Here is a 16,105-nt window from a genome sequence, read left to right as displayed (position 1 = left end):
ATGGGTGCACCTTGCTATGCCTATGTAACATAACATGGACTTTCAGGTCTGACTGTTACTTATAAAGCCTTTCATGGCACAGAGCCTGATTATTAGCTGAACTGCATGCTTTGGATTACCATCCAGTAAGATTTAACAGAGTTGGCATCCCCACCACTCAGGAGTGGCATCTGGTGGGATTCAGAGATGTGCCCAGTCTGTCACCACACCTGCATTTCTGGTTCAGACGTTAGAAGAAGAGAGGCTAAACCACCACATTAAATCCCATTTTGCCCTAGAGAAGTAAGCTTAGCCATTGTTTTCATTTCCTTTGCAGGCTCTAATGAGCTCCAGTTGACGATCAGATCAGTTGTGAGAGCTACTGGATCAGGCTGCCATTCAGCAGCACTCACAGAAAGGTTATTGCTATTTAAGGAGGAGAACCTATGACTGCTAACTGTGGAGTTATACTACTTGGGATGCAGCTGAATGGAAGCCTTTCCCAGTCTTGGGGCACATATAGAAAAGATTTCATTTTTGAAGGCATAAGGATGAGCGGTGCTAAAATTATTTTAGTTCTGGGACTTACCGCCTGCAGATTGTTACCCAATTTCCTTCTGATCCAACCAAACTCCAGTGGAGGAAGTCAGCACAACTTGGAGAAAAGTGACTAGAGCGGAGTGATAAATCTCTGATCCTCCAAATGTTGCTGAACTAAAACTTTCATCATCCCTTATGACTCATGGTATTTGGCAGAAGCGGCTGAAATTGTAAACCAGAAACATCTGGGGATCAATCTCTAGGGTCTAGACTAGAGGGAGAGTTCCTAATACTGTTTTTTTTTAATCCCTTCAGAAAGGGTAATTCTCCAAAATCACATTCCAAATACTTACCTTGATAGGCAATCAAATTGCCATTTTAACTGCTTGTTCTTTCTTTAAAAATCCTGGTGCTGTTGCAAAAAACACCGTTTGAAGCTTGACACCTGGGTAAGAACACACTGAACTTGTCGATCGAAAGGTCGGCAGTTCAGCAGTTCAGCAGTTCGAATCCCTAGTGCCATGTAATGGGGTGAGCTCCCACTACTTGTCCCAGCTTCTGCCAACCTAGCAGTTTGAAAGCACGTCAAAAATGCAAGTAGAAAAATAGGGACCTCCTTTGATGGGAAGGTAACAGCGTTCCATGCGCCTTTGGCATTTAGTCATGCCAGCCACATGACCACGGAGACGTCTTTGGACAGCGCTGGCTCTTCGGCTTTGAAACGGAGATGAGCACCGCCCCCTAGAGTCGGGAACGACTAGCACATATGTGCGAGGGGAACCTTTACCTTTAGACTTCCAAAAACAATTATTAAATCAATTTTTTCTATAGCATAGATATGCCTTAAATTCAAAGCCTATTTACAAACCTGAATTCTGGCAGCCAAGAATTTGATTCAACCGATCCACCACCACCCATTCCATCATGCACACACTATTTGGCAGAGAGAAGTGATGAAGTTAGAAGAACTGAACTGGGTGTCTCTCGTTTCTGACCTTCCGTTTCCTTCAGCCTCCAGAAAAAGAAGGGGGTCTCCCACGCCAGGTGGGCAATAAGACCGAATGTTCACTGCTGGGCTTTGTGGTTGATCTGCGACGTGACTACCAGCCTGTCCGTGAGCACATCCCAGAGGAGAAGCTCTACAAGGTTTACACCTTCAATTCTGTCCGAAAATCTATGAGCACCGTCGTTTGCATGCCTGATGGCGGCTATCGCCTCTTCAGCAAAGGCGCTTCCGAAATTGTCCTCAAAAAGTGAGTCTGCTCTGCATTATGAATGGTGAAAGGGACCTTCATACAGGCAAAGGCTACCATCTTAAAGTGGGCAAGACTATCTCATATTGTGAAACTTGTCCTGGCGTGGTCAATATAAGTGCACTTAGCTCCCTATGTTAACCTTGAAACATTCCCATACAATATTCCAGGAATTCTTCCAACTGTGAAAAAAGTGAGCATTATTATCTGCATGCTATTGGAATCCAAACAAAGAATTTATTTTAGATGGAGAAGCAGGCTAAAGAAGCTCAAATAAATATGAGCAATATGGTGATCAGCTAAGACCAAGGGCTTGTCTAAGGCTACCTATGTACTGTACCTCATTTGAGGATACATTTGCAGTGGAGACAATCAACAATAAATAAAATGGCCAGTTGTGGGGGACAACAAAACAAAAAAAAATCAGGCAAGAAGCAAGGAGAAGCAGGAACTTATAAATAAGTTCCATCCCTCTCTTCAACACTTACAGCTGTAGTTAATAATGTGGTTAAGTGCACGCCTAGAACAGTGCATGTTACACCTTTGTTCTGAGAGCTGCATTTTGTTGCCAGTTTGCTTTTGAGTCCAGCTCAAGGTTCTGTTTTTGACCTATAAAGCTTTTCATGGCATGGAACCAGGCTATCTGAGGGACCACCTCTCCCCAGTGAAATCTGCCTGCCCCATTAGATTTACCAGAGAAGGAAGGCATGCTGCGCATACCATCATCTAGGGACCTACATTTGATGGGGTCCACAGATGTGGCTTCTCTGTTGTGGCATCTATCTTATGAAACATTCTTCCCCTCCCACTCCCCCACCCCAAAAAAATTAGATTAGTTCCATCCTTTTTGATATTCTGGAAGGCCCTCCAGACCTGGTTATATTATCAGGCCTGGGGCTCCCAGGGAACCAGAGACATGCTTAGATGGCTCACTTACTAAACTGGCTATTTTTATTCCCTCTTTGCCTAGGGTTTGTATCTTTGTTTTTATAACATTTACTGTTAATGTGATTTTTATACTTTTTATTATATCACTGGTTTTTATAAGAGGCTTCACCCACTGTGCACCACCTTTGATGAGATGTGCATCTATATACATTTGATTAATAAATAGATACATAAAAAGAAACACTGTGTGACCCACCATAATCATAAAATCATCAGCAGTCAATTGCAGAAGGCAGCTTTACTCGGAACAGCTTACATCTGCGATGATACATTTAATGCCATCAAACTATGACATCTGCCTATCCCAGGTCCTTGGGAAGGGTTCAATAGGTGGACAAAAATTCTAAATCCAGTCTGATCATCTGGCTGACTAGGCGACAAACCCTAATAAATTAAAGCAGCATTTCATGAAAACAAGAAAGCAGCAGAGCAGTATGAAACTAACACGGGCAATGCCGACTTAATTAAAACTTTCAGGATGATGGTCATTGGAGAAGCTCTGACATGGCTCAGAAGTCAGAATTAGCAGAATTCCTGAACATGAGATTTCATTTCCTTTGACCTGCCTTTAGCTACCATTATAGCCTTTTGCAGAGGCTTCTTTATCAAGGAGTAAATTTGATAAGGCCTCACACTAGAAACCGGGAGACTTTGAGTTCTACTCCTACCTTAGACACAAAGGCAGCTGGGTGACCTTGGACCAGTCACTCTTTCTGAGTCCTAGGAAAGGAGCAAGGACAAACCATAAATCTTGCCCCAAAAAACTGCAGGGACTATTCCAGGCAGTTGCCAGGAATCAATAAAGGCTCAAAGGAGCAACATTTTTTCCCCTTTATCAAAATGAGCCAATTTTTAAAAGTTGCTTTCTTTAATAAACATCCTGGATAAATGAGTCATTGCATACCTTGTATGGCAGAACTGGTACCTAAGCAGGAAGGATTCTGTATAAACTCCTTTTGGTACACGTATGTATACGTGTGTGCGTGTGGGTGTGTTCGTCTCTCTTACAGGTGCACAAACATTCTAAATAGCAATGGAGAGCTTCGCGTCTTCCGGCCCAGGGACCGAGATGAAATGGTAAAGAAAGTGATCGAGCCCATGGCCTGCGATGGGCTGCGAACTATCTGCATAGCCTACCGTGACTTTCCAGCAGGGAAGGAGCCTGACTGGGACAATGAGAATGATATTGTGATAGATTTGACCTGCATTGCTGTGGTGGGGATTGAGGATCCTGTGCGACCAGAGGTAATGGCTGGATAGAGGTGGATTTTCTCTGAACAAACCTGTGTTTTGTTTTTTTGTGTTTTGTGTTTTGTTTTGTGAGTCAGGGGAAAATCAACTCTTAAATTTCCAATCTCCCATTTCTTCCCAATGGCTGATCAAAGCTGAAACAGAACAGGGCTATAGGTTCTGTTGGCTAGTAAAAACAAATTGAGGTGGTATAGGGATGGAATAGGGTCTTCTGCTTGAGCACGGAGCTGGACTACAAAACCTCCAAGGCCACTTCCAACTCTGTTATTATTATTATCAGACAGGATGGTGGATTTGGATCCTAAGAGGATTTTGCCAAACAAGCAGAGCTGCTTCAATTCTGTAATACAGATAAAGTCAGAGTTGTCTAGAAATAGCCCAGAATTAAGCTTCATAACAATAGTTTCCTTTTCATTTAAGAAAAATAGCAATAGCAACAGCACTTAGACTTATATACCACTTCATAGTGCTAAAGTTGCTAAAGGAGATTTCCATTGGTCAGATCTGTTGGGATTTCTGTGCTAAATAACAGCTCTCCCCCTTTTGCTAGCACTCGTAAAATCAGCATAATTGCTTCAACGTTTTAAAAGACATGAAGCACTTTACATGAGAAAGTATTTGGATGTTAGTGCAGAGAAGAAAGTACTAAGACATACATTTTAATTATCCTGTGCAAGGAAGCATTTTCGTTATTTTGTGCGAAAATAAGATAGAGCTTTGCATCGTAGATGGGGAACATGATTAAATAGAGTGAAGTCAATGAATAGTTTTCTCTCACTATATACATATATAGATAGATTGTTTTCATCCTCAGTCTAATGACAATGAATTTCAACAAATCTGGCTTTAGCAGAAGGCTTTTAAGATGAATAATATGTCTCCTATGCAGGATTGTGTCCTCCTGACATTAACCATCTATTTTAGTTGAGCATTGTGACTGTGACACAATATCAGGATATATGGGTAGATATATCTTAGCAGCCTGAATGAGAAAAACAAAAATATGCTGAAGGTGGCCACTTTTATTTTAAAGAAAAAGACTGGGGTTATGATTCGGGGGGTTTTCCCTGGCTTCTACTTTCCCCAAATTTGCTAGATGCTTTAGAGGTGAAATAGTGATTAGCTGATGACTTTGGATATGAATCCAGCAAGGAAATCTGATTATGTTTTGGAAATATAAAGCTGAGATTCCCAGTCTCGATATCAGATTCAATACTGAGGTAGAAAATCAAGAAACGTGTTATGTTATAAGCAATCAATGCCTTTAATTGGCTATACTGTGTGTTCATTTTCCAGGTGCCAGAGGCCATCCGCAAGTGCCAGCGTGCTGGCATCACTGTCCGTATGGTGACAGGAGACAACATCAACACAGCTCGGGCCATTGCTGCCAAATGTGGCATCATCCAACCAGGGGAGGACTTCTTATGTCTGGAGGGAAAGGACTTCAACCGAAGGATCCGCAATGAGAAGGGAGAGGTATCAAAGAAGCTGTTTTAAGTTTTTGGAAAGGTGCTATTCCTGCAATTCCAAAGTCAGGGAGCTACATTCTGAAATAGCAGCTTTCCTCCTCAAAGGGCTTGCTCAAATGGAAATTCATTTGGAGATCAGGAAGAGGATCCCCCTTTAAACAAGAGACCTTCAATTTGAACAAATCCCAGTTTTTCATGGACTCCAATCATTAGGAAGATTCTAAACACCCTTCACCTTTTTTTAAAAAAAAAAATCCCCACAAACAAAAAGTTCTCATACCAGAGGGAAAAGCTCTTCCCCTTTTTACTGTTTGCCAAGCTATTTCTAGACTACCTAGCTCATTCAACAGCATAGGAGAAAGGATGTCACTTTTCTTACCTTTGATGGCCCAAGCATTTGATATTGCAATTAGCAAAAGATGACGATGAGTGGCAGACTTGGGAAAAACTGTCCCAGCACTGTTTGGAGAAAGGCTATAGCACAAAATTCATATGCAGAAAATTCTAGTTTTTGGCAATAGATCTTCCCCCGCCCTCCACAGTCTCTGAATGGACTGAACCTAAGATTTTTTCCATATGAAGTTTGTGCTGATGCCCTTCTCTCTCTCTCTCTCTCTCTTTTTTCTTTTTCTATCTATCTATCTATCTATCTATCTATCTATCTATCTATCTATCTATCTATCTATCTATCTATACCTATTGCTATCCCTGTACCACCTATCAGCTGAGACAATTGAAAGCTAGAAATGATGAATGGCCAGACTCAGAATTTCCACACTAAGGACTTATAGCACCTCCTGAGTATCATCCAGTCATCCTAGAAGTGATATAAAGTCTGAGTGCATTATTCTGGCCAATGATGGTTGGATGACTCCAGAAGATGCTATAAATTGATGGTGCAGAAATGATCTAAGCCAACTTCCTATGTTCTCTTGTACTACACATACTACTTCTCTATGTTTATAGATAGAACAAGAACGTCTTGATAAAATCTGGCCAAAGCTGCGAGTTCTGGCTCGATCATCACCTACTGATAAGCATACCCTGGTGAAAGGTAAGATCCCGCCAATCTCTTCGTCCTCAGTCAAAACGGGGTGGTGGGAACTAGAATTCCCGGGATTTGGATTGATTTCCTGTTCCAAATCAAACTCCAGATATGCAGCCCAGAATTTCTCTGAAAGCATGTCCGCCTAACGATGCAAACAGCTCTGGGATGTATTTGGATCGTAGCCCACTCGCCACTAGCTAACTCACATTCTTGACCTTCAAGGCATCATTGACAGCACTATTGGGGACCAGCGCCAGGTAGTCGCTGTCACTGGGGATGGAACGAACGATGGACCTGCGCTCAAGAAGGCCGATGTGGGCTTTGCCATGGTAAGAGGAGTTGAACTGAATTCCCTCCCCTGTGTCCACAGGGACATCCACTTCACAGGGAACTAGGGTGAAGACAAACATAATATAAAAAGAGAGCTCACAGCATGTCCTTCATCTGTGGGATGAGCCCAGCATCCTCCTGGCGTCGCAGCTGCAATGACAGATGTACGTACTAGTTAACTCAATGCTGGCCCAGCCGCCATCAGTCCTTTCTTTCCCCTATGCTTGGTACAGGCAGTCTGCCTTTTTAAAAAGCAAGCAAGTGCTGTATGTATGATTATCTGCTTATTGCCATTTTCCGTGGAAATGAATACAAATTGCATGAGGGACCTGGTGGGGAGGAAGGGTCCAGGGAGACATCATAGTCATCAGTTAATGCTGTGTGCATAAGCCATTTCTGCAGTTTTGCAAGGGTGGTTTTTTTTTCAGGATTTGACCTTGCAGATGAGCAGGTGACCTTGAACTGAAAAGAGAGGGCCCAGATCCAAAGTAGCCTGCTACTCTGTATCAGCATTGATGCCAAAGTTATGAATTAAATGGATTACATCCAACTTAAGGGGCTCAGCCATGGGAAACCATTAGCTAATTTAAATGTCAATCAAATACTTGGTGCTGGAACTTTTAAAGAAGTATTAATGACTACAAGCTCAATAAGCACCAGCTAGCCCATTCCTACTGACCATCAATACCATTCTGGATAAGCAGTCGCCAGTCTGCAATATGAGGGAGGAAATATTGGAAAGTGTAGCTCTGTGGTTGTTGTTTTTTCAGATCAAGAGCAATGATGTCATTTCCATCTCTGCTCCCTCCTTTTCTCCCTCCTTTCTCTGGCAAGTAAGCGAGCTGATAACAAGCATTTCAGAATTTCTTATTCTTTGTGCCAGATATTCATACAGGAAGTCAAAAGAATAAACAGAACAAGTGCTGGTTAGATGTTTCTTTTCTTGCGTGGGATTTCTACTTCAAACTGGATCCTTTGCAAATTACTTAGAAATCTAGCTTAAAACCCTAAAGGTTTATTTCAACTAGCTGAAGAACTTTGGTGTGTGTTTTTTTAAGTCAGAATATGTTATCAATTGAACCAATTCAATGGGAAATGAGCATGACTTCTTTCTTCCAACAACCAGTTTGCCATACTGCTCAGAAAGTTAACCGGTTCTCCTGAAGTGGTACGAACTGGCTGAATCCCATCACTGTGTATATTGCATACTAGCAGTCTATGCTAACAATGCTTTAGGGTAGCTTCAGTTAGGGTTGGGTTGAAAACAGTTGCCTCATTTGTATACAAGAACAAAACATCAACATCTGGTCACCTTGATTCCTCATTCTGATTTGTCTTTATGATATTGTGGCATGATTGACTATACATTGATGCTGTGACACCATCATGTACATTCTAGGAATCCTGATTGAAATCTCTAAGCTAAAAAAAAGGTACAAACATTTTTGTTTGTTCGTTTTAAGATTCCAAAAAGCCTGCTGACTGAGAAGTGTCAGAGAAATAGGCATTGGGAGGCATTACATTATTCCAGGACTTATTTTTTTGTTATTATATATTAATAAGTAAGCTATTTTTTTATTGCGGTCAGAGACCAAATTAAAATACACATAGAAGGGGAGTATATTTTACAAATATAGATAGATCATGTGACAGTACACCATCTACTGCCTCAGATACAATCTGTACTGTCAATACTAGTGATCCTCTGGCGTAAGGGTTACCCGTCTCTTCCCCCGTTTTTTTTCAGCCACGACTGCAGCAAATTTTTTTGCCACCTTTGGAGTTATATTGGGGTCTGTGTCCTGGAGTAGGAAATAAAGGTTGAACAGATCAGGTGAACCAGGGAATCTCTGGGAAATAGGAGAAATGAATCTTGATCTTATGTCTCGGTAGTGGGGACATACGAATGTAATGTGGAACAGAGATTCCGGGGATCGGCCATCACATGTACAATAGATGAATTTTACTCCCCCCGAGAGCCTACTGTTGAGGACATTCGAGGGGATCACATTAAATCGTGCCTTCATTCGTGCCTATGTTTGATAGAGTGTAACGCGGAGAGATAAGGGGGAGGGGGAGGCGAGGGAACAATACCAAGGGAAAACTGTTAGCATGATCCCGATCCATTTGCCAGATTTAATTGTCTATCAATGTCGTCCAGCCGTTGAAAAATCAACGATTTGGCAGCATCAGGGCCTAAAATAAAAGCTTCAATGGGGGAAATCCCGATCTTCAAAAGTTTTGTATGGATATTATGGGCCCAGGGACTATGAAAAGGGTCCCGCCATAGGCATTGGCCTAGGTAATAGCCTGGGAGTCTAGTCCACAGGGACAACCAATAGCCAATTGCACGTTTCCACAAGATTGTAGCAAGTGAGGATATGCCCAGTTCCAAACGAATTGCGGCATTACTTACGCATACTTATAACTCACTCCTAGACAAGATCAGCACTAAACACATAGAAATCTTCTGAACATCTGGTCACTGACTGGTATGCCAAAACAACAATAATGACACTATTTCTTCCCCTTTTATGAAAGTGGGGTGATGATGGTATCTCAGAAGGGGTCAAGATTGGAATTTTAGCAGACGTTTATTTTTATTGGGGATTTTTAAAAAATGTGCATTGAAATTATCAGTGGAAAATATTGTGACAAAGGCCAGCAATACCTGTAGCCTAGTTTATTTTCCTGGGCTTTAGAACAACCTCTTTAAATAGGATTCAGGTATGTTTTGTACATGAAAAAAAATTCCTGGTAAAAATGCCAGGAATAACTTTTTATTACTTTTATTAATCCCACCTTTATTACTTTATAAGTACATCAAGGTGGCAAATATACATACAATATCCTTCCTCCTCCTATTTTCCATACCATGACAACCCTATGGTGGATTTGGGCTGAGGGAGTGTGACTAGCCCAAAGTCACCCAGCCAGCTTTCATGCCTAAGGCCATATATTAAAGTATATATTATGAAGTTTGCTGTGTGATTGTTCTTTAGGGAGGTGAAATAGTTTGATGCAACACTTTATTTTCCAGGCCACTGAACAATTGTACCTTTTCACTTGACAAATAGGCTCCAGGATATTAAGCCCTGAGGAGATCATAAGATGAATGATGAAGGAGAATTTGTGTAGCTGCCAAGCAGTTCCTTCTTCTCTACCTCTTCCTTCTCATATCACTTAGCCCAATAAAAATGTTTTGGGAAATTCAAAAGCTTGCATACTTTTTTGTGCAATTTAATTTGGTCCTGATTTCTTTAGTGACTAGAAATTCTCTAAAATGCCAATGGGCTTTGCAGAATTGTCTGAATTCACAACTCTATAATACAAAACATATCTGATTAGGAAGAAAGGGTGACGTGGCAACATTTCAGGTGGGGGACTATGAAAAACATTTTTGAAGTGTTTTCCTGGTGATTGTTGAAAGCTTTCAAAACAAGCTTGTATCTCATACTTTGTAAAAGTATGGTATTGATAAATAAGAGAATTTTTGTAATTACAATACAGCCTGGCTAGGGACTGTAGACATTCCCCTTGAAGATCAGATGCCTCGTAGCTGCAGAGCACCAGGTGAAGAGCAGTTGGTGGGAGATCAAGACAGTTTGGAAGGAGCAGGCTGGCTACATTGGTAGTGGGGGTGAGTGGGTTTTAATGTTTAGTTTGTTTTGAGTGGGGTGAGGGGAGTTGGCAGGTGTGAGAAGTATATGAATCTGGAACAAAGGGAATGGAGAACTGGGGGGTGGGAGATTAGAGGGAAGGCAGTATGATTGAAACTGTGAGGGGCAGGGGTAGATATGTTAGGAGGGGACTCAACCTATAGATGCTGTGAGTGCTGATCTCTTAGCACTTTTAATACCATCAACCATGGCATTCTTCTGGACTGGCTGTGCAGGTTAGGAGTGGGAGGCACTGTGCTGCGGTTGTTCACTTCCTTCCTCAGTAGTCATTCCCAATTACTGCTAAGAGAGAGGAAGTCCTACCTGCAGCTCTCACCTATGGGGTGCCTCAAGGTTCAACCCTCTTGTCCCTTCTCTTTAACATCTACATGAAACCATTGGTGAAGCCATATGTCAGTTCGGGGTTCAGTATTATCACTAGGATAGAACAGAGCTCTATTTCAGTCATTAACCAATAACAGTGTATTGTCACTATGCTGTCGATACCCAATTGTACATCTCAACTTGAGTAGTGCAGTTGAAGCTGCCAATGTAGTCAGTCACCCTATGTCTGGAGGCTGTTCAGCTCTGGATAGAGAAGAATAGACTCAACTCTGACAAGAGTGAGTGGCTAAGGCTGAGTTGATTTCATCTTTAGTCTTGGTTGGAGTTATACTTCCCCATCCAAGACTATTGGACAACTTGAGGTGGGGAGGTGTTCTCTTGGAGTTGTAGCTATTCTTTGACCAGAAGATCCTTCATGGTCACTCATGCCTGGTCACCTTGCAATTTAACTATTGCAATGAACTCTACATGGGTTTCCTGGAGCCACAGCTGGTCCAAAATGCAGTGGTGCAAGTAGAATTGGGTGCCTATATTACACCTTTGTATCATCATTACTTTAAGGAGCTGCATTGGTTACCAGCTGGTTTCCAGGTGCAATTCAAGGTGCTGCACATCACCTATAAATCCCTTCATGGCACAAGGCCTGGTTATTTGAGGGAGCAGCTATCTCTGATAGTTTCTTGCCTATCTGGTACAATTGGACAGAGTGGGTGTATTCCAGTTCTTTCAGTTAAATGTTGTCATCTTAAAATGTATGCCTTCTCTATTGTGGTGCTTGCCCTTTGGAACATCATAACTCCAGAAATACATGTGGATCCCATCTTTAAATATTCTATAAATTTCTAACTACCTGACTCTCTTCCCAGACCTGGGATTAGAGAGTTTGTGGAACCTCTGGCATTCTTTGGTTACTTGTATGGTTTTGTCTAGATGTTCTTGTTTTTCTTTTATATTATGCATTCTTTTAAAATTGTAAATCACCCAGAGTCATTTTGGAGTTGCTATTCTAGAACACGGAACTGGGTTCCATGTTCTTGAGGCATTCAAATGTGTGTGTATGCATGTCTATGTATTTGTATCAAAGGTTCTGTTTCTCTTCTTATTCAAGTTCTCCTGGCTGGCTGGCTGGCTAGTTAATTATCTTTCTTTAGCCTTGTAGAATACAATGCAGTTTTATCTTCCCCCCCCCCTTTTTTTAATGTATGGGTCTAACTCTAGTAGCATCTTTTTCAACTAACATATTATAAAAAAATCAGCTTTCGTAAACTATAGCTCACTTCACCAGAATAATGGAGTAGCTAAACTGATGTAGAATTTAAGTTGGGGAGCAAGGGAGGAAAGGAAGCATCACCCCAATTTAAATGCTGCATCTGCGTAACCACTCCACATTTCTGATGAAATAGTTCACAAAAACTTATGCTTTTTAATAAAATTTCTTAGCTGGAAAAATTGCTACCAAACTCCTAATTTTTGGCTACCATAGAGTAACATGGTTCTCCTCCTACAGTATTTATTAGAGCACATAAGGAAAGAAATGTAGTAAATAAATCAGGAGCTGGTGCTTATTTCTCCTAAGGAAGAGGTAATGTTGGTAGAGAGAGAACCGAGGAGAGAAAAAGAATGTCAAAAAGGAACAACTAGTGAGTGGGGAGAAGAATCAGGGATACCCAGGAACACCTGTGGGGAATCTTTAGCAGGTATATTTTATAGGACCAGTCAAACCTAGCTGCATTCTCAAATGGAAGGAGTATACATCCAATAATACGTCACACTGCAGAGTCTCAACCCATATCCTACTCATCTTGGTCCAGAAAAAGCTCTGCCCGAAGTTAAGCAGACAATATTTGATTCAGATGTACCAAACAAGTCAAAAACATCCTACCACGACTCTAGAGACTTTGGCCTCTAAACATTGTATTCATCCTGTCCTTGCTCTTCATAAAAGGGAGTTCACATTGGCAAGATCACTTATTAGGAATGCCTACCCATGTGTTGAGTGATGGAGGTTAAGGCACTTGTACATGTTTTATTGATTTGCCCTTTATACCTGACCTGGTGTGCAGACTTAATTTCTCCCCCGACTTAGCCAATGCTTGAGCTGCTCCTAATCAGAGATTGCAAATGTTTTAATTAAAGAACCCGTCTAGTGAAATCTCCAGAAACATTGCCGTTTTCTCCCCATTACTGTTCAGAGGTACTGGGTTTGAGCTCTGTCAAGAAAATAATGAATTTTGATAAACATGCTAGCTTATAAAGTTTGATTCTGTTATGATTTCTCTCCTGGCTTTATTGCTTTCAGGAATATTGTTATGTTATAATGTAGATTTCCAGTCTACAACCATACAGCAAAATTTGAGCTAAATTTTAAATTGATTTTAAATTGGGTTGTTTTAATTTACGGCCAAAATATTTAATTATTTTAATACTGTTTTTTAAATTTTGTATGCTCTGTTTTTACTTAGGCTGTGCACCGCCCTGAGTCCTATTTGGAGAAGGGCGGTATAGAAATTTAATTAATAAAATAAAATAAAATAAAATAAAATAAAATAAAATAAAATAAACCTAAATAAACATATCAGGGGTGGGTTTCAAAGCCCATCGCTACCGGTTTGCTCGTGGGTGTGCTCGCACACTCGCACAACAGAACAACAGAACAACGCAGAAGTGTCCGGGTGGGTGGGCGGAGACTTCCGCCGCCGACGCTACCAATTTGCCCGATCCGGAGCAAACTGGTAGCAACCCACCACTGAAACATATGTGTTTTAATTGGCATAGGATTAGAAATTGATGAATTAGATCAATGAAAATACTATTAGAACACACAACTATTGGGATCATTACAGTCCTTAAGAGAAAAGGAGAGAGGGTTTTTTTTTTTGCCCCTCACAAAAAGAAGACTGTACCAACCCTCTACTTTCGTGTCATCCTCAGGGCTTAGCAGGCACCGATGTGGCGAAAGAGGCCTCTGACATCATCCTGACTGATGACAATTTCTCCAGCATCGTCAAGGCGGTGATGTGGGGTCGCAATGTTTATGACAGCATCTCCAAATTCCTGCAGTTCCAGCTCACTGTCAATGTGGTGGCCGTCATCGTAGCCTTCACCGGGGCCTGCATCACCCAGGTGGGCTGCATTGCAAGGTGGAGCAGTAAATGGAAGATGGAGGCCTGGACGGTCTAGAAATTGGGAAAATACACAATGGGGATACAATGGAATGATCTGTTCCAGCTGTTTCTCACATCCCGGGTGGAAAAGTATGTGAGTGTGTGTCTTAGATGACTGTATAGAAAATGAATATTCAAAAATGAGAGAACTTAAGAGAAGGAGATATAATCCCTCATCAAATCATGATAACATATTTAGAACCATAAGTTTAGAAGGAGCCACTAAGCCAACAAATCTGGATCTATGATCCACGCAAGAATACAAAAAGATTCCCAACTGAGGGCTGTTCAATGCAAGTCCCATTACTTCCCTGAGTAATTAGTTTCACCACTGAACTTCTCTTACTGCTAAGAAGTGTTTCCAATTCTTCAGCTGGAATTTGCCTTTGTGTAAGTTAAATCCATTAATCTTCCCTCTGGGATGATAGAGAACAAGTTTTAGTATTCTTCTGTGCAACATCATCTTGGAGTGTTCCAATCAATGAGAACACAATACATTGAACGCAATACGTTTCAGGGAGAAACCCTTGCAGTTGGTATGGCAAGAGTTAGTACATTCCAACAACTCTCTGATTCTCTGCCTAACTGAATTTTATTCATTTTGACTGAAGAAGTTACTTGGATGAGTAACAAAATGTCTCAGTTTAATAAACTTTGGCTCTGTTGCCATGATTTAACCTTTTTAGGTGCTTTTGGCCTGGATGATTGAGTCTTCCTTTACACAGTGAAGCTACATCCTCATATGTGGCTGAGGGCGGGGGACTTATAAAGCCACTCTAATAAAGGAAATGCATATGTCTTTTGTGATACACATTCTCGTAAGCTTGCTGGGGAAATTCTGGGAGTTGAAATCTACTCATAAGGTTGAAAAACACTGCTCTATGGTAAAATTCCCTGATGTCAAGGGCCATATAGGGCCTGACAGTGGACAACGAAGTTAGATAAATCAGCTTAAAATTGTCCCAAGATCTGATCAGATTGTCCCAAGATCTTGGTTCAATCCACACAATTGGTGATAGATACATTATTAGGTGGAGGGGAGGGTTGCTCCCACACAATCTGCTATTTTCTGCAAATGACAATTTTGGGTAAACAGTCAGCAAAGCATTTCTAGCTAACACATATGCATGCAGGGCAGGCACATAAAAACCAGCTACTTCTCACTTTTTTTTTTTAGATGGATTTCTTTCTTTAAATTTAGCTTATACCTACAGTCAAACATGCTTCAGCTCCAATTACTCACAACTTGTGTTATTGGGTCAGTCCATTTAAATATTATATACTGGATTGAGGAATACAGAACAGTATAGAGTCAAATAACCCTCATGAATTTTAAAGCACAGATGCAAAGGATTTTTAAAAAATGCCTTTTCAACTTTCCCTTCTTTCATTAGACCTGGGATGAAGCCTGACTCTATTTTATTTTTTATTTATTCTCCTTTCTTTCCATACTACCCTTCATTAAAACTCCCAGGGCAATTTATAAAACCTACTTAAAATGCTAATAAAACATGACAACATGTAAATAAAACTAAAAAGAAAGCCTTGGAAAATAAAAAACTTAACACAGTCTCCTTCAGGTTGCCATCTATGTGATCCCAGATGAAAATATGCTGTAGAAAATGTAAAGAAATAGCCTCGACTTACAACAATTTGTTTAGTGACTGTTCGAAGTAACAATGGCACTGAAAAACGTTTTTCACATGTATGACCCTTGCAGCATCCCCATGGTCACATGATCAAAATTCAGATGCTTACCAACCGACCTATATTTATGACAGTTTCAGTGTCCAGGGGTCATGTGATCACCTTTTGTGACGAGCAAAGTCATTGGGGAAGCCAGATTCATTTAACAGCTGGGTTACTAACTTAACAATTGCAGTGATTCACTTAATGACTGTGACAAGCAAGGTCGAAATATAGGGCAAAACTCACTTAACGAATGTCTCACTTAGCAACAGAAATTTTGGGCTCAATTGTGGTCATAAGCCGAGCACAAGTACCTATATATTATATCCTAAATTGAACTTATAGAATGTAGAGTTTTTTTGTTTTTTAGTAATCCAAGAAACATTTTGAAACATAAAGAATTAATAGTTTTCTTCTTGGTTGCAATGAG

At 40.8% G+C, this 16,105-nt stretch overlaps 1 protein-coding gene across 20 annotated transcripts in view; it reads left to right on the top strand.

Annotated features, from left to right (window-relative positions):
* The window catches only part of ATP2B3 (ATPase plasma membrane Ca2+ transporting 3), an 83,048-nt gene that overhangs the window by 39,554 nt on the left and 27,389 nt on the right, over positions 1-16,105 (top strand). For all 20 annotated transcript variants that reach the window (XM_070935175.1, XM_070935171.1, XM_070935176.1 and 17 more), the window contains 6 exons: positions 1,531-1,772; positions 3,731-3,965; positions 5,268-5,447; positions 6,407-6,494; positions 6,711-6,817; positions 13,754-13,945. In XM_070935175.1, the coding sequence (XP_070791276.1) occupies positions 1,531-1,772; positions 3,731-3,965; positions 5,268-5,447; positions 6,407-6,494; positions 6,711-6,817; positions 13,754-13,945 (1,044 nt within the window). The remainder of the gene's footprint in view (positions 1-1,530; positions 1,773-3,730; positions 3,966-5,267; positions 5,448-6,406; positions 6,495-6,710; positions 6,818-13,753; positions 13,946-16,105) is intronic.

The sequence above is a fragment of the Pituophis catenifer genome, unplaced genomic scaffold (genome assembly GCF_029215685.1).
Source record: "Pituophis catenifer annectens isolate HBS135680 unplaced genomic scaffold, rPitCat1.0.hap2 SCAF_2, whole genome shotgun sequence".
NCBI classification, from domain to species: Eukaryota; Metazoa; Chordata; class Lepidosauria; order Squamata; family Colubridae; genus Pituophis; species Pituophis catenifer.
The sequence above is the reverse complement of the archived record's forward strand: the minus strand, read 5'-3'. Positions and strand labels throughout refer to the sequence as shown.